The sequence below is a fragment of the Cuculus canorus genome, chromosome 5, assembly GCF_017976375.1.
Source record: "Cuculus canorus isolate bCucCan1 chromosome 5, bCucCan1.pri, whole genome shotgun sequence".
NCBI lineage: Eukaryota > Metazoa > Chordata > Aves > Cuculiformes > Cuculidae > Cuculus > Cuculus canorus.
Window position 1 is genome coordinate 2,423,378 of NC_071405.1, and position 17,699 is coordinate 2,441,076.

General features: G+C 45.4%; 1 protein-coding gene across 2 annotated transcripts in view; it reads left to right on the forward strand.

The window, feature by feature from the left end:
• Positions 1-17,699, forward strand: part of KLHDC1 (kelch domain containing 1) — a 32,870-nt gene that overhangs the window by 6,129 nt on the left and 9,042 nt on the right. The window contains exons 4-9 of one of the 2 annotated variants that reach the window (XM_054067611.1): positions 2,173-2,291; positions 3,976-4,054; positions 5,602-5,685; positions 8,049-8,132; positions 12,459-12,686; positions 15,820-15,878. In XM_054067611.1, the coding sequence (XP_053923586.1) occupies positions 2,173-2,291; positions 3,976-4,054; positions 5,602-5,685; positions 8,049-8,132; positions 12,459-12,686; positions 15,820-15,878 (653 nt within the window). The remainder of the gene's footprint in view (positions 1-2,172; positions 2,292-3,975; positions 4,055-5,601; positions 5,686-8,048; positions 8,133-12,458; positions 12,687-15,819; positions 15,879-17,699) is intronic. The other variant, XM_054067612.1, reaches the window with a different exon arrangement.

Here is a 17,699-nt window from a genome sequence, read left to right on the forward strand (position 1 = left end):
CACCACTGCTCTGGAAAACCTGGGTCAGGGCCTCCCCACCCTCATGGTGAAGAAAGTCCTCTTGATGTGTAATCATCCCTCTTCCAACTGTATTTTTCACTGAATTGTAGCTTCAGAGTGAGACCCTTTATGGGAACCTTCTGAGTATTTTTGTGAGAACTGCCAGTGCTTTCCCAATTGCTTTCCTTTGTTTTTAATGTGTTGGCAGCCATAAGTGAAGTTGATCTCATAATACCACTTCTAATTTTGCTTTTTTGAGAGTGCTTACCTTTCTTGTATAGTCAGATAATAATTAAAGTTGAAATGTAGCTACCAGTGTTCCTTGCGACTGAAGACTGCGGTAGTAAAGGAGATGAAATGAGCTTTTTTATCAAGCGTAAATGAAGTCAGAATTCAATCCTGACTAGAAAATAACTGAGATGGGGCTGTAGCCAGGTCTTGATTTAGTGCTCAGCTTACAAGTGTGGTTGGTTTTCCTGTACTCACCTAGTTAGTTTAGGCAGAATAACCAACCGTTCTGCCATGAGAATGGAAACGAGAGCCATTTGTGCAGCAGAAGTGTTCTGCAAGGCTACAGTGGGCTCTGGAAGGAGTGGGATGTAGCTGCCGTGGTCTGGCTGAGTGAAGGCAAGGAAACCTCTGTGCCTGGGAAGATCATGGAACAGATCCTCCTAGAAGCTATGCTAAAGCACGTGAAGGACAGGGAGGTGATTAATGGCAGCCAGCACGGCTTCACCAGGGGCAAGTCCTGTCTGACCAAATTGATGGCTTTCTATGATGAGGTAACTGCAGCAGTGGACACGGGTAAACCGACGGATGTGATCTATCTAGACTCCTGTATAGCGTTTGACACAATCCCCCGCAACATCCTTCTCTCTAAATTGGAGAGATATGGATTTGATGGGTGGAAGGTAAGGTGGATAAGAAACTGGTTGGATGGTCATATTCAGAGGGTAGTGGTCAGTGGCTCAAAGTCCAGATGGAGGTCTGTGACAAGTGGTGTCGCTCAGGGGTCCATGCTGGGACCGGTGCTGTTTTTTTATCAACGATATTGACAGTGAGATTGAGTGCACCCTCGGCAAGTTTGCGGATGAGACAAAGCTGAGTGGTGTAGTTGCCACACCGGAAGGATGGGATGTCATCCAGAGGGACCTGGACAGACTGGAGAAGTGGGGCTGTGAGAACCTCATGAGGTTCAAAAAGGCCAAGTGTAAGGTCCTGCACTTGGGTCAGGGCAGTTCCTGTTTTCAGTACATGATGGGGGATGATGTGCTTGAGAGCAGCCCTGCAGAGAAGGACTTGGGGGTGCTGGGTGATGAGAAGCTCAACATGAGCCAGGAATGTGCACTCGCAGTCTAGAAGGCAAACCGTGTCCTGGGCTGCCTCCAAAGCAGCGTGGCCAGCAGGGCGAGGGAAGTGATTCTGCCTCTCTATTCCTCTCTTGTGAGACCTCATCTGGAATACTGTGTCCAGTTCTGGAATCCTCAACGTAAGAAGGAGACGGAGCTGTTGGAACGGGTCCAGCGGAGGCTACAAAGATGATCGGAGGGCTGGAGCACCTCCCATACGAGGACAGGCTGGGAGAGTTGGGGTTGTTCAGCCTGGAGAAGAGAAGGTTCCAAGGAGATTTTACAGTGACCTTCCAGTACCTGAAGGGGCTCCAGGAAAGCTGGAGAGGGACTATTCATAAAGGCTTGTGGGGGTAGGACGAGGGGGAACGGGTGTAAACTGGAGAGGGGCCGAGTTAGACTGGACATTAGGAAGAATTTCTTCATGCTGAGGATGGTGAGGCCCTGGCCCAGGTTGCCCAGAGCAGTGGTGGCTGCCCCATCTCTGGAGAGGTTCCAGGCCAGGTTGGATGGGGCTTGGAGCCCCTGATCCAGTGGGAGGTGTCCCTGCCCATGGCAGCGGGGTTGGAACTAGATGATCTTTAAGGTCCCTTCCAACCCAAACTATACTATGATACTATGAAACGTGCTGCTAATTCTCATACTTTTTGTGTTCTTGTTGTGTATTGGCTCTTTCCTGTATGTTCCTACAGACGGCAAACGTCACTGTCAGCTCCTTTGTTTAAAACGGCAGTAGTGTGTGCTGGGTGAGGGTGGGTTTTTCTCTTGGCTGGATTCTTTGATGTCGTTTATACTGAAAATATTGTAATTTTTTTCTTTTAAGCTGTATTATGTTAATTTGCGAACAGAAACTGGAACCTATAGGTGGAAAAAAGTTACGGATTTTAAAGGTCAACCTCCTACACCACGTGACAAGCTTTCCTGCTGGGTGTATAAGGACAGGTAACACATTAAGAATATTTGGTATGTGTTAATTGCAGAGAAGAAGTTCTATAAAGTGAAAAGTACGCAGGTTTGGGAGTCAGGAAACTAATTCTTAGCTTGACTCGCTGTGTGATTTTGTGCAACTCTCTTAACAATTTGTTGCCAGAGTTTTCTCACCTGTGAGCTGAGTGATGGTGAGTATAAACCCACGTTAGGAGAGGGGTGGGAAATTTAGTGGGAGTTTTTGGAATGCTTTGAGGCTTTAGATTAAAATAATTCTGCATCTGTTACTTAATTTTAACACGTGAAAAAAACAGTATAAGAATTACGCTGTGTTTTTTTTTGTCTCATTATGCAAGCATTAAATTATTACCTGTAAAATACAAATAATTGTATTTTCAAGGATTTACATGACATACAAATACAGTTGCAAAGATGTTTTCAGTGAGTCTTTATAAGAACTAAGTCAGTCTATAAATTTGTGTTGTAAAGGTGTATCTAGAAAAAATACTTTGCTAAAAGTGAATATTTTATTTCATATTATGTGTTTATTTTGGGAAATGTCTGGATATTGTGGTGCATGTGGTCACAAGAAAGTGATGTCTCAGTGATTTGTTATAAAAGTTGCTGTATATACAGCGAACACTAAAATGTAAGGGATTTATCTGTTTCTGACTCCACATTGAAAGGGTTTTGCCTCTCAGCACTGGTTTTGTAGTTCTGATTTTAATGCAAGATATACGAAATTACGTATATTTGAACAACTTCTCCGTAGCTGTTAATACCAGATTGTTCAAAACTTAATTATCCTATAATCCACATATGGAGAAAATGCCCTCTTTGAGGTGGCGCAGTGTGACCTTTTCATTTAACACATGTACTTGGGGACAAGCTGGGCACCATTTTAGGAGTGTTCCATAAGGTTTCTCAAGGTGGGAATGTGCAAATGAGGATGTCTTGGTGTGTTGCACAATGCTCTCAGTAACTCTGTTTCCCCAGGAATGTCAGGCTGGAATGACCTTCACCATACTGCCACTTCCTAAATTGCCTTCTCCTGAGATCACTAACAACCAAATGTCCTCAAATGTTGAAGTTAAACAAAGCGTTAGGAAGCGTTACTTATGGATGGACATTTCGTGGGTGGAATATTAGGCTGGGAGGTGTGTAACAGTGCTTGGAACGCGATATTCAGTAGTGCTAGCAAAAAGAATCTCTGTCAGCTAGAAGAAGAATTTGTGGGTCACAGGCAGGCTGTGGGATAAACCTTGGGGATGTTTGCTGTGCAGAGACGCTAACAAATATAGCAGGAGCAGAGGGATTTCAGTGGAAAAGGGCAGGAATTCTAGCAGGAACACAGACATTTGTATGTCTTGTTTGTTAAGGGTCATCCCAAGACTCCTGTCTGAAAATCTAACTGGGATAAACTCATGGATGGAGGCATAGAGAACAAGGACGTTGAGGTATCCTGAGCCTCCTTCCTTGCTTATGCGAATTTCTGTCAGGCTTGTTGAGGAGTGTAACTGTTACCTTCATCTCAGTAAGGTTTTCTGTCTAATTAGGTACAATATAGAACTTTTTAATTTGTTTATATCATTAATAATAAAGTAGGCAGACTAGAATTCAAAATTAATTAGTACAGCTTATTAATTTGAATGTGATTTACAAACCAGCTAACTGAGCTTATTTTTTGCTGTAATTTTAGGCTAATCTATTTTGGCGGCTATGGCTGTAGGAAGCACAATGAACTGAGCGATTGCTTTGATGTCCATGATGCATTTTGGGTAAGGAATTCGTCACAATTTGTCCCTTCCCATTGTCAAACATGATCTTTTCATAGAGTCATAGAATCACCAGGTTGGAAAAGACCTCTGAGATCATCAAGCCCAACCATTCCTATCTGCCACTAAACCATATCCTTAAGTACCTCATCGCCCCATCTTCTAAACACTCCAAGGATGGGGGCTCCACCACCTCCCTGGGCAGCCTCTGCCCATGACTCTTTCGGTGAAAAATTTTTTCCTAATGTCCAATCTGAACCTGCTTTGGTACAACTTGAGGCCATTTCTTCTCGTCCCATCACCTGTGACTTGGGAGAGGAGACCAGCACCCTCCTCTCTACAACTTCCTTTCAGGCAGTTGTTGACAGTGATGAGGTCTCCTCTCAGCCTGCTCTTCTCCACGATAAACAACCCCAAGTCCCTCAGCTGCTCCTCGTTAGACATGTTTTCCGGCACCTTCCCCAGCTCCGTTCTCTTCTCTGGATGTGCTCCAGAATGTCAATGTCCTTCTTGCAGTGAGAGGCCCAAAACTGAACCCAGGATTCGAGGTGCAGCCTCACCAGTGCTGAGTCCATGGGCACAATCACCTCCCTGGTCCTACTGTTTCTGATCCAGGCCAAGACGCCATTGGCCTTCTTGGCCACCTGGGCCACTGCTGGCTCATGTTCAGCCACTGTCAACCACCACCCGCAGGTCCTTCTCCTCCAGGCAGCTTTCCAGCTGCTTCCCCAAGCCTGGAGCTGCACAGGGTTGTTGTGACCCAAGTGCAGGACCCGTCACTTGGCCTGGTTGAACCTCATTCCGTTGGTCACAGCCATACTTACTGTCCTCAGGAAGTATGAGAACCTGTCGGATTTTTCTGTTGTTTGTAGCAGCAGCAGAAATGCAAAAGAGAATTTTCCACTCAGATTTGACATTTCAGACGTGTGTTGCGAGTGGCAGGCGTTCCGTGTATTTCATGTACCCCGTGCTGGACTTTGAATGCAACAGAGTGAAGTGCTGTCAAAGCAAGAACAGAGGCAATATTTTAAATCTGGAGACATAATTTAAATATGAAACTGACAGAAAATTTCAGAATTTAATTCCTTGAAATTTTTAGCTTCATGAGTCTGACAAACGCTTGTGGTTGATATCCTTAATTTGTTATCCAGAATCATGGCCGTTACTTTAAAATGCCTGGATAAACTGGTTTCCTGCAACAGTTTCTTCCAGTTGATAGAAAGAAGAGGACAATCAGTGTATTTAAAGACGAGAATGAATAAGAAATAGATATGCATTCAAGGGTATATGGATCCTTACATCAAATATTACATATTGACTTACAGGACTGGACCCAACAATGAATTCCTGAATGCTGTTGATCTGCAGCGAGACCTGAGCATCATTATTAAAAACATTACCATGTATTGCTTTTAATAACATTTGGTATTTTAGTTTTTTTTCCTGGTGTGATGGTTCCCTTTTTGTATCCCTGGATTTGTATCCCTTAATAAGCACAAAGGTTTTAAAACAGAATAAACTTATTTTATATTTTTTAACTTCTTTTTTAGGAAGGACAGATATTCTGGGGGTGGCACAACGACGTTCATGTGTTTGATACGACCACACAAACTTGGTCTCAACCAGCAATTAGAGTGAGTGTTTTTGTTCCCATCTTTTGACACAGTTGCGATTTTACTGCATTTTGAACAGCTCTAGAAGCTGATGTCGGGAAGAGTAATTGGAATATGCTTAGTATTGCTCAGGCTTGTAAAATTAAACAGGAGGACACTCGATGCATCTGAAATGAGGAAAGCTCATAACTGATGTGAAATCTTTTCCCCACAGGATGTTATTAGACTGATAGTCTCTCTATAATGCAGTTCTGATGCAAAAACCATGGTAATCTTCAGAGAGATATTGGAACTGGATACACTAGAGGATGATACAGCATTCTGTGTCTAGGGGAGAGTTTTGAGATAAAGCTTTGTGTTCAGGCTTGAAGATAACTGTTAGGAATATAAAAATTACAGTCGGTGCTCTGTTACCGGAAAGACAAGGCACCAGAGTATTGCAGAAATCTATTTATCAGGAATACCGGGGTGCTGCTGAGGAGCAGGGTGTGGAAGTGAGTTGGTGGCTCCTCACAGAGCAGCCCCGGTCCTGCAGAAATGGATTGGGGTGGTTACACCCACTCTGGGTGGCCCTGTAGATCTTGCCTGGGCTCTGAGAATGGAAGAGTTTCATGGCCGAAGCACAGCCATTAAACCAGCCTGGCTCTGCATTCACTGTGTCCAACACCTAACGTGACCTTCCGGCACAAAGAGAGGGTCCGTGGGTGTGCATGGTAGAAACACATGGATGACTTTAATGGTGCCAAGCTGAGGTTGCAAATCTCCTTTGTCTGAACTGCTTGATACGAAGCTGTTTGGTTGACTGTGACTGTGTGTAATTAATCTGCAGTGGGGATAACCTGTCCCAAGTAAAGGAGAGCTGCCCACACAAGAGAATTTCTTCCTCTCTCCTGCCTCCCCCTTTTCACAAAGCTAGTAGGTCAGCATCAAGGATGGTGTATCGGGCCGAAAGAACAACAATGGCCTTGAGTCTGGTCCCCCTCAATTCACTACTCAGCTTCCACACACTTAAAGAAGACAAGAGCGGAGAGAGTAAACTCACAGTATTGCTTGTTTAGGTCTTCTTTGCAAAGTAAATGTATTTTAGTATCATAGAATCACAGAATGGTTTGGTTGTGACTGCCCCATCCCTGGAGGGGTTCAAGGCCAGGTTGGATGGGGCTTGGAGCCCCTGATCCAGTGGGAGGTGCCCCTGCCCATGGCAGGGGGTGGAACTGGATGGGCTTTGAGGTCCTTTCCAACCCAAACCATTCTGTGATTCATGAAATCCTGGTGAGTTAACATTAGCGCTCGGTATCATAGAATCATAGAATCACCAGGTTGGAAAGGACCCAGTGGATCATCGAGTCCAACCATTCCTATCACTCCCTTAAACCATGTCCCTTAGCACTTCATCAATTGGTTTCTTGAACACCTCCAGGGAAGGTAACTCGACCCCCTCCCTGGGCAGCTGTTCCAGTGCACGATGACTCTTTCCGTGAAGAATTTTTTTCTGATATCCAACCTGAACCTCCCCTGGCGGAGCTTCAGGCCATTCCCCCTTGTCCTGTCCTCAGTCACTTGGGAGAAGAGCCCAGCTCCCTCCTCTCCACAACCTCCTTTCAGGCAGTTGTAGAGAGCAATAAGGTCTCCCCTCAGCCTCCTCTTCTCCAGGCTAAACAACCCCAGCTCTCTCAGCCGCTCCTCGTCAGACGTTCTCCAGCCCCTCACCAGCTTCGTTGCTCTTCTCTGGACACGCTGCAGAGTCTCAACATCCTTCTTGTGGTGAGGGGCCCAGAACTGAAGGGCCCAGTAGAATCAGTACATCCTAATGAGTGTCTTGATGCTATTTTATAGTCTTTATAGGATGTTCTAAAATCCTTACGAAACTGAATGCAAAACCTGACATTAACAGTGAAACATAAAAGCCAATTTTGCAGTCTTTATTTCTAATCTACACAGGGAATACATTTTGGCAGATGGCTGTGGGTTGTAACACCAAATTTTAAGATCTGATTTCCAGAGGTTTTTGTACCAGCTCCTGATGGTTTGTGACTTGGAAAAATAGCGCGGCCATGTGCACATTGTGTTACTGTGATTTTATACTTAGGAATTAAAGATAAATTAATTGCATTTCACTTAAGTAAACTGACGATAAATCAGACCAAGAGGGAGTATATTAAACACCAGCTACTGAGAGAACTCAATTAAAGCTGTCCTTGGCAAATCCACGTTTCTTCTAATATCCGTGGAGTTTTGGACATGACTGCAAACAATTCCCTTCTGAAGGTGCGGTTCTGTCAGCAGATTGATGCACATTGGCTTTACTTTTGCAGTCTCTGATGCTGACTTGCCCGGCTGGCACGTGAATATGTTCTGAAGGGACTTATCTTGTTTTTTTTCAGGGTGGAGATCCGCCTCAGCCTCGAGCAGCTCATACCTGTGCTGCGCTGGGAAATAAAGGCTACGTCTTCGGAGGACGAGTGCTGGTTAGTGTTTAACTAGAACATTTTATTGGCATTAATGTTATTTTCATGGCAGTCATGGTTTTTATAGCAAATTATTTTTGTGGTAGGAAAAATGTCTGTGGCCTAACTGGTGTGTTAGGGGTGTGGAGTCCAGGATGCTGCTTTTCATCCCCCTGTGCCTTAGGAAAAGAAGAGCCAATGATGAAGCATTCATTGCCCTGAAAAAGGGAAAGACCAAATGACTGTATGGTTATAAATCAAGAGGAATGGTTGATGCATACATAAGCTCTGTAGGGGGTGATTCTTTGGTAGTGGAGCAAAAGCCAGGTGATAGTCCAGGGCTAAATATATGATGAGATGCTGGCATTCTGCACTTGCTACAGCTTGGCAGATTTATACGTCACACTGCTGGCTTCCTTCCCCAACTCCACTTAATGAAATGCCAGCAGGTAGTAAATAGAATCATAGAATGGTTTTGGTTGGAAAAGACCTTTGAGATCATTTAGTTCAGCCATCGATCCAGCCCTGCTAAGTCTGCCACCAGACCGTGTCCCCAAGTACGACATCTGCTCATCTTCAAAACTCCTTCAGGGATGGGGACCCAACCGCCTGCCTGTCAGCCTCTGCCAGTGCCCGAGAACCCTTTCGGTGAAGAAATTCCTCCTAATATCCAACATAAATCTCCTTGTGGAGAGGGGGCCATTTCCCCTTGTCCTGTCACTGGCTACCAGGGAGAAGAGAGCAACCCCCACCTCGCTGCAACCTCCTTTTAGGTAGTTTTAGAGAGTGATGAGGTCTCACCTCAGTCTCCTTTTCTCCAGACTAAACAACCCCAGCTCCCTCAGCCGCTCCTCATAAGGCTTGTGCTGTAAACCCTTCCCCAGCTCTGTTCCCTTCTCTGGATGCACTCCAGCCCCTCAATGTCCATGTAGTGAGGGGTCCAAACCCCAGGATTTGAGGTGCAGCCTCACCAGCCTTGAGTCCAGGGCACAATCCCTTCCCTGCTCCTGCTGGCCATGCCGTGTCTGATACAATCCAGGATTTTTCCTTTTGCTCCCCCCATTCCCTCTAAAGAAAGTGGGAACATGTAAGGACAGTCAGTTACTCACATACACACATCTCGAGCCCTGATATTTCCCTCTGGGAAAGTGAAATTCAGGATAGCTGTTGGGATACAGCATTTTATATTTACAGTTGCCACATGTGGTTCTAAATGGTAGGAAAGAACAGAACTCAGTCGGCTTTGTAATTGTCATTTCTTTGCACATATGTGACTGAAATACAGATGTCTGGAAGAGCAGCGAGTGGCGATAGTGTCTGGATACGATACCAGCCTCCATACGTTCGAGCTGGTACGGGATGCTGCAGCGTGTTATCTGATTTCACAGCCTACTGCAGGCACGGGCCGTTCCAGTCCTGTCAAGCCTCTCCTCTGCTCTCCAAACATCAATTTTTCAGTCTTTACCTTCGGCATGCTCTGTGCCCTCGATACAGAATGTGTGAAGCACACCGTAGAGGTTGCTGTTAACAGCTTCATTCTGTGCAGCCAACAGAAGCTCCTCACCGCAAGAGTAAGGCTTGTATTTCCTTTCCTGATAGCTGATCCAAGACTGTACAGTTTAATACACTGTGAGAAGATCTTGGATCCGTTTTCCCTTAGGTAACGGCCAGTGGCAGAAGAGCTGTCTGTATAGGATGCAGTCAGTGCGTATTTAAATCAAGGCTAGATTCTTGCTGGGTAATTTTAACTCTTCCCAGCTCTTTTTAACTTAATAAAACAAGTCATAGTCATGCCCTGATTGTGTGTTCCTAACAAACCGCTGGAGACAGTAAAACCTCTCAGCAGCACACTTCATTTTTCCACTCCTAGTCAGAGGAGATTTTCCCTTCAGTTCTTCTCTGCTGAAGCATTAATGTAAGAATTGAAGCCTGAGGCAGCAATCCAGTACAAAGAACGTATTCCTGTCTCATGTCTGGAAATAAGGGTGGTAGCAGGTGCTCTTCACTAGTGCAAGCTCCCCTATCCTCTGTAAATTTTTTGCAAGGATGGTTTCTATTTGGGCTGGAAAATGTACTGGCTCTCTTAGAACTGTTGCAAAAGAACAGGGAAGAGAATATTTTTCAAGGTCTTTGTATGAGCTGGAGTTTACCAGGAACGTGAGAAACGGATTCTGTAAGGCAACTAAAAAAACTCCTACTTTAAGTTACTCTTTTCCTCTTCCATAGTTTTTTTAAATTTATGATTTTAGCTCTTTTTACCTACAGCTAATTTAATCATCATAGAATGATTTGGGTTGGAAGGGACCTCAAATCCCATCCAGTCCCATCCCCTGCCGTGGGCAGGGACACCTCCCACTGGATCAGGGGCTCCAAGCCCCATCCAACCTGGCCTGGAACCCCTCCAGGGATGGGGCAGCCACCACTGCTCTGGGCAACCTGGGCCAGGGCCTCCCCACCCTCACGGTGAAGAATTTCTTCCTAATGTCTAATCCAAATCTTCCCCCTTCCAATTTAAAGCCATTCCCCCTTGTCCCATCCCTGCGCTCCTTGGTTCAGAGCCCCTCCCCAGCTTTCCTGGAGCCCCTTTCAGTGTTGGAAGCTGCTCTAAGTTCTCCCTGGAGCCTTCTCTTCTCCAGGCTGAGCAACCCCTACTCTCTCAGCCTGTTAATCATATTGAGTTAAAGGATGAGACTTGGTGCTTTCTATCTTTGCTACTATGAAAAGTAGCAGTGAGGCAGTTTTTGAAAGCCCTCAGTGCTCTATTTGTGTAGTTTCATGAAAGAGAAGGAATCAGCTGTCATTTGGAAATGCCCTATAATGAACTGGTGCCAGCTTCAGCTTGGAAAGCTGCCATAACCCAAACCCTGTATTCCAAGTGCTTGCAAATAAAACCATGTAAAATGGCACTTTGTTCCCTGTCCCCTGGTTTTCATGCTGCAAGTGCTGTCCTCGATGGAAGGCATCATTCTCCTTGGGGGAAGTCTACAGTTCTGTTATAAAATGGTTACTCCCACTTGCTCAGACAGAAACCAGATGTACAGACCAAGGCCGGCTCCGAGCGGCCGCGTAGCGCCCAGCCAGTTTTTCTGTTAGAACTGCCTCCCACAGCTGTAAGAATAGTTTTTACTGAAGCCCCTTTTCAGAGTGATCAGAAAAGAAAGCCACCACAACTGCTCCTGTTTGTTCTTACCATTCGGTACGGTGTGTTACGTGGCCTTTCGTGTGGGCGCACAGCCTGTGGAACTGCTGCTGAAGCCCCTCCTTGACCGAGAGAGAATGCACGCAGCAGCATCCAGAGCTGTAAGCTTGGACAAACATGAACTGCAAATAACTAAGAAAGTAGTGGGATATTCGAAGAGAGAAACATTTTCTAGTCCTGCTTGAGTCTTACGTGTCAGGGTTTGCTGTGGCCGGTGAAGTGAGCTCGGTGCCACAGCTATGGACTTGATCTGTCGTGTCTGCTGTGTAACTCAATTCTTACTCCCCACAGCAGAACTGAATCCGGCTCCTCATGTAGCAAGCCCGCACGCGTGACAGGGAAGGAAGCCTAGATATGGAGGAGTAGATGTGCAGCTCGGGACCTTCTGGCCTGTATTTCTGACCTTCTGTGTATTTCTCAGCCTTCAAAGCCTTGCTCCCTCTGGCATTTTGTTGGCAAGGGCTGTCTGTGCTGCAGAGGCCTTCACCCCAGGAGCAGAACAGCAGCGAATGCTGTGTCCAAGCGAGTTAGGGGTGCTGCGCTCTGCCTGCGGCGACTGAACTGCTTTGTAACTCCAGCTAAGATTCTCCTGCAGTCTCTGCAAGGGAAATTATTGGTAAACCAGAGCTCAGCTCTCAGTTCTCTGCTGTGCTGCTGCATGATTAGATGTGCCCTAAGTGGATGTGCCCTCTGGCTTCTGTTTAACCCGGTTTGAGTGTAGGATTCAGGAATACAGGAAGGCTCTGATCTGAAAAGGTTTTCTCTTCCTCAGGTAGCAGCTTCTTTAATAACCATTTGAATAACCAAGTGAAACCACTTGGAAACGATGTCAGAGAAGATGGCAATTTTGGAAAGCTACATTTAATTTTCTAGGAGGGCAGTGAGGGTAACGTTCACCTCAGTGATGCTCTATTATCGATTCACTTTCTGTCCTAGAAATAAGTGGAAGGAGACTTACAAAGGTTAGGGAACATTCAGTGGGGCTTGAGAAATTGATGTAAGTGGAAATAGGAAAGGAAAGCTAAAGACATCAGAAAAACACATTCCCTGACAACAGAAGTAACTCTTCCCCAAAGGATGAAGTCCTGATTTTCTCCATAAATTAAGGAGCACAAACAGGGTTGCTCTGCTCCTCCTTCTCCTTCCAGTTCACCATAATACAAATCTTCCCAGGGAAAAGGCTCTACAAGGAACGAGAAAGGGCCAGGAAGTGTCATGAGGCTTCTCCTATTCATCTTTCTGGGAGGAAAGGGCACCTTTTTCCAGACTTGGAGCTAGAACTGGTAAAAGAAGATGATGGTGATGATCCAAATCAGTTGTACCAGGAGTCATTTGAAAGCAGGCTCAGCAGTGTTAAGTGGACTCTGTTCCTCCAGGTAAGCCCTTGAACCAACGGAAGCGGGAAAAAGTGGGAAGGAAGGAAGGAGAGTTAACGCAAAAGTCGATGCAAGTCTTATGTTTGATTTAAATGGAAAGTTTTCCCGTAAAGAATAATGAAGTAATAAACCAAAGCCTTTGCAGCAGCTCACACATCCGATGCCTTAAGGTGTGCATGTTTATATTTCATGTTATCCTTTCCATCACGGAAGATCAGAAGGTGCATTGAACCGCAGTTCTTCAAGGACAAAGATTTGAGCTGTTTCCTTGTAAATCTTTGAATGGACAGCTGCACAGTTTACTGTAATGGCTATGAGCTGTAAATATGTCACCCTTAGCGCTTCTCACCGTGCTAGAAAGCTCATCCTGAGACAAAGCAGAGCCTGGTTAATGTTTTCTGGGCTGCACGTAATGGAACTCGCTGTGGATAAGTAGTGTATCTGAGGAGTCCTTGTGGCTCAAAGGGAAATGCAAACCCTCTCAGGAGGCTTGATGCTCTTAAGCCAGTTAAGGATCATCTTTGGATTATCAGCTCAATGATTAAATAGAGTAGGAAGCGTTTAGAAATGCATGAGAAACCTGCAAGAAAACTTTGCATGTGGCAGGTGACAATACCCTAACCTGACTGTGCTTCACATTTCCCAAAGAAGGGTCTGGTAGAAAAGCATTTTCGTTCATTAAAGCTATGTTAAAGGGCTGAATTGTAGAGATAAGTGTCCAGCTGATGCTGTGTTGAATTCAAGATGAAGTTGATGTAATTGTGCATCTGTTGATCTGTTGAATCATGAGAATGTAAAGTTTATAATACATTGATTTCCCAGGGACCAAGGCACTGAAAACTGCTCCATCGTCTGCCTAATGCCTAGGAAAGGAAAGTCAGCGAGGAGGTCTTGAACAGGATCTTCTTGAAACCTTGGTTTCCAACATAACAGTGACTTTCTTCCCTCTCTTTCATAGATGCCCTCTGTATTGACTCTTCTATTCCCAGATAATTAAATATTTTCAGTTCTAGAGGCCGGGATGTTGCTTTCCCCCACTGCTCCCAGGTGTCTGGCTGTGTACAGGTACAGCAGAAGATAAGCAGTAATTGCAATTTCCTTTCTGCTTGCATAATTTGTTCCTCATCTCCTTCTTAAGGAGCAGGAAACTGAGTAGACTTGGCATGGAAGATGGATCTCTTCCACTAGCTGTCAGTTGGACCACGCGTTATTGCTATATTCACCCCCTTGCAGGGATGAAGCTTCTCAGGCGATGCATGGAAGCCCTTGCATTCTGCTTTTCTTTACCCTGTCAGCCTCTCTGGAGGCGTTCCGAGACGCTAGTTAACGTTCTCTTCCCTAGGACAGAGAAGGGCTAGCACATGCTTGATCAGAGGAGACCATAGCTGTCCTGAAAACCTTGCTGTTCCTGGAATCCACTGAGACACTTCCCGTAGCTCTGATGGACAGCTTTGGAAATCTCCGAAGCTGAGTTCTCAGGGGTAGAACTACTCCTATTCTGACTAAATGATGAGTCTAATTTCCGCTTCAAAGGATCTGCAAGCCGGAGAAAGGCTTATTCTAATAGATCTATGGACTGCCCAAAGAGAAAGAAATGGTGAGGTAAGGCAAGATGTATTTCCCTACTTCTCAGATGTTGTTTTGCAGTACCAAGGGGAATCACAGACACCAGTCAAGTGTGTTGTGAGCCATTGAAAGCATCGCTACAGCGCAAAGAAATTCTCTCTGGTATTCTCCCATCCCTTTATCTTCCTAAGGGAGTTACCTTCTTCAAAACACAGGCAGATATGCAAGTGTATTGATACCCCATTGCTCTTATTGATGCACCTTAGTATCTTTATAGCAAACTGAAAGGGTCGTTAAACCTTATTGTTGCCAGGAGTTACTTTGTGAAAGGGCTTTTGCCTTCTGGAAAAGAGAGACCACCACAGATGCATGAGCTTCTCCGCACTTCCTGAGTACAGTACTTACTGGAGTATTTCAAGGAATAAATGACCAGGCAGAAGAAGGTGTAGTTCTGATCAGAATGCAAAGAAAAATAACCAGAGGGAACTATATGTAGAGCATTGTAAGGTTTTAGCCCCAGCCTGGCCAATTTCAGCAGCTAAAACCGAGCAGTTGTGGTCCCAAATCCTTTACCCCCACCCCCAGGAAAAGAAAATGAGAGGAAAAGACTTGTAGGCTGGATGCTAAAACTACAGCTTTAATGAAATAGTAATAATAATAATGATGAAAATAATAAGAAAGTAATAAAATCTATACAAACATATGAGATCGGACCCCCACGTCGCCCCTCGATGACTGTATGTCCCCACAAACGCTGCAGAGCAGACACGAGGGGAAGGGTCCGAAGCTGGGAGGGAGCTGGGCTCAGGACCTCGGTTCAGGAACACACGGATCCAGATCAGGGGCAAACAGACAGACGAGGTCCTCGCTGGACATTGACCATCACAGAAGAGAGAGAGACCCTTGTGATCTCTGTTTTCTACAGAGCGTGACATCTATGGGATGGAATCCTCTGCTGGTCAGTTGGGGTCACCTCTCCTGTCCACCCCTCCCTGCAGGTGTGACCTTTTCCACCAGCTCCAGGGTGGCCTTAGTTTCTCTAGGTCCAAGCACAAGCAGTGGCCTCTCTGCATCGCAGGGCCCGTGTGATCACTGCTGGAGACAAACTGTCTGAAAAACACACACTTAGCTCAGAAAATGAAGTTCCTTAGATGGACTGAGCTGAAGTCAGAAACTGACTTGACTTTAGCTCAAACCACAGCAAGTGTTCTGCCTTCTGCAGTTCCCTACCCTGAGTTCTGTGGATGAACATTGAACACATTTGCAGGAACTGAGTATAGCATAGTTCTTCCCTATCAAACTACTCCTAAAAGCTCACGCTGGCCCCATACTGCCTTGCGTTACTGTAAATATTCCTGGCAGAGAGTTCTTGGAGAGTCGCATGGGTTTTCGGGAAGATGTGCTTTTCATCTGCCACACCATATGGAGCTGTATTAAGGCACACGGGTACGGTTTCCTTCAAAATGTTGTTTCTTAGAATGTCCTATCCTGGGAAAGCCTCACTGGAATATTTTGCTCATTATTTGCTTTAATGTAACATAACTGGGATTTTATTTCTTTGTTTTAGCAAACTAGGATGAATGATTTGCACTGCCTGAATTTAGACACTTGGACGTGGTCTGGAAGGTAGGTTTCTTTCTCTAATGCTTAAAGTTGAATGTACCAGATTGAAATACATTGCTAAACAGTTCCAGAGCTAAGTTTGTAGCTTTTTCAAGAGGAGAAGGGGAGTTTCGGGACTATTTTAACAGCTGTTATATTGTGATTTCAATTTAATTTAATTTGATAGTGGTTACTGCGCTTTTTCTGTTCCACACCAGAGTGTTGATGATGCTGTTCTAAACACAGCATGCAGTGATTTAACATCCTCATTTTCGATACAGGGACATATATCCATATGGAATTTTAGTTTTGATGGCTTTTCGAACACTTTTTACTGTCTATATTTGGCTCGTTACGGTACAGACTGGGGAGAGATCTCCTCTCCAAGAGAAGCATCTTAACCATTTTCTTAAAAATCAAGTAGATGCATGACCTAAATACTTCAATTTTAAACTAAATCAGGTAATAGTGTACTTCCTCAGGTTTGTGTGTTTGCACGTAGCATTTATGATAGTGTAGAGTCAATGGATTTGTTGTTAACTGATGAACAAAGCAGGATAAACAGTGACTGATGGGTGATGCCTGCTGCCTCAAGGTAACCTCGCAGGAATTTCACAAAGGACCATGAAGGAGACCTTTCCCAAGTGTGTCAGTACAGATCCCACTCCAGGGCTTTATGTGCTGCGTGCAGCCATAATCATAGAATGGTTTGGGTTGGAAGGGACCTCAAAACCCACCCAGTTCCACCCCCTGCCATGGGCAGGGACACCTCCCACTGGATCAGGGGCTCCAAGCCCCATCCAACCTGGCCTGGAACCCCTCCAGGGATGGGGCAGCCACAGCTTCTCTGGGCAACCTGGGCCAGTGGGTTGAGGGTGGCCTCCCCACCCTCATCGTGAAGGAAGCCTTAATGTCTCATCTAAATCTTCTGTTTTAAAGCCACTTCCCCTCATCCTGTCCCTGCACTCCCTGATCCAGAGCCCCTCCCCAGCTTTCCTGGAGCCCCTTTCAGTCCTGGAAGCTGTCTAAGTTCTCCCCACAGCCTTTTCTTCTCCAGGCTGAACAACCCCAACTCTCTGAGCCTATCCTTATATGGGAGGTGCACCAGCCCTTGGATCATCTCCGTGGCCGCGTCTGGACCTGTTCCAACTGATCCATGTCCTTCTGATATTGGAGATTCCAGAACTGGGGTTGAGTCCAACCCGTAACCTCACACTGCCAAGCCCACCATGAAGCTGTATCCCTGAGCATCACATTCGCACAGCTTTTAAACACCTCCAGGGATGGTGACTCCACCACTTCCCTAGGCAGCTTCCTCCAGTTTGAAACCCTTTTCACAAAGCCATTTGTCCTAACATCCAGTCTAAACCTCTCCTGGCACAGCCTGAGGCCCTTTCTTCCCAGAACTGAAGTTTTCTCATTAACCAGTCACGTCAAGTTTTTCTCTATGCAGATCTCTTAAGGAATTGCATAACACTAAGCTGTTAATCCAGGAATATCTTCCAACGAGCGATTGCAGTATTTATTTTAGTTGCCACAACCCAGGAGTTGTCTCACCTTTCCTGCGCTCCACCAACTCATTGTTGAAAGGGTTCAGTATTCTGTTATTTGTTACTGTGCCGATTTTTTTGTATCAGTCTCATGAAGGACTGAAACATCACCCATCAGTATCTGTGGTGTGTTTTTCCAGCTATCACAGCCTGTCGTCCCTCAGCACACCCTGCCCCTTCACCAATTTTAGAAGCATCTTATACAAGAGTTGTGCAAAGCAGAACACTGCGACTTGGCTCCAGCTTCGGTACCAAATTTAGTAAGACAGTTTTGCAATCGCTATTTAATTAGCTG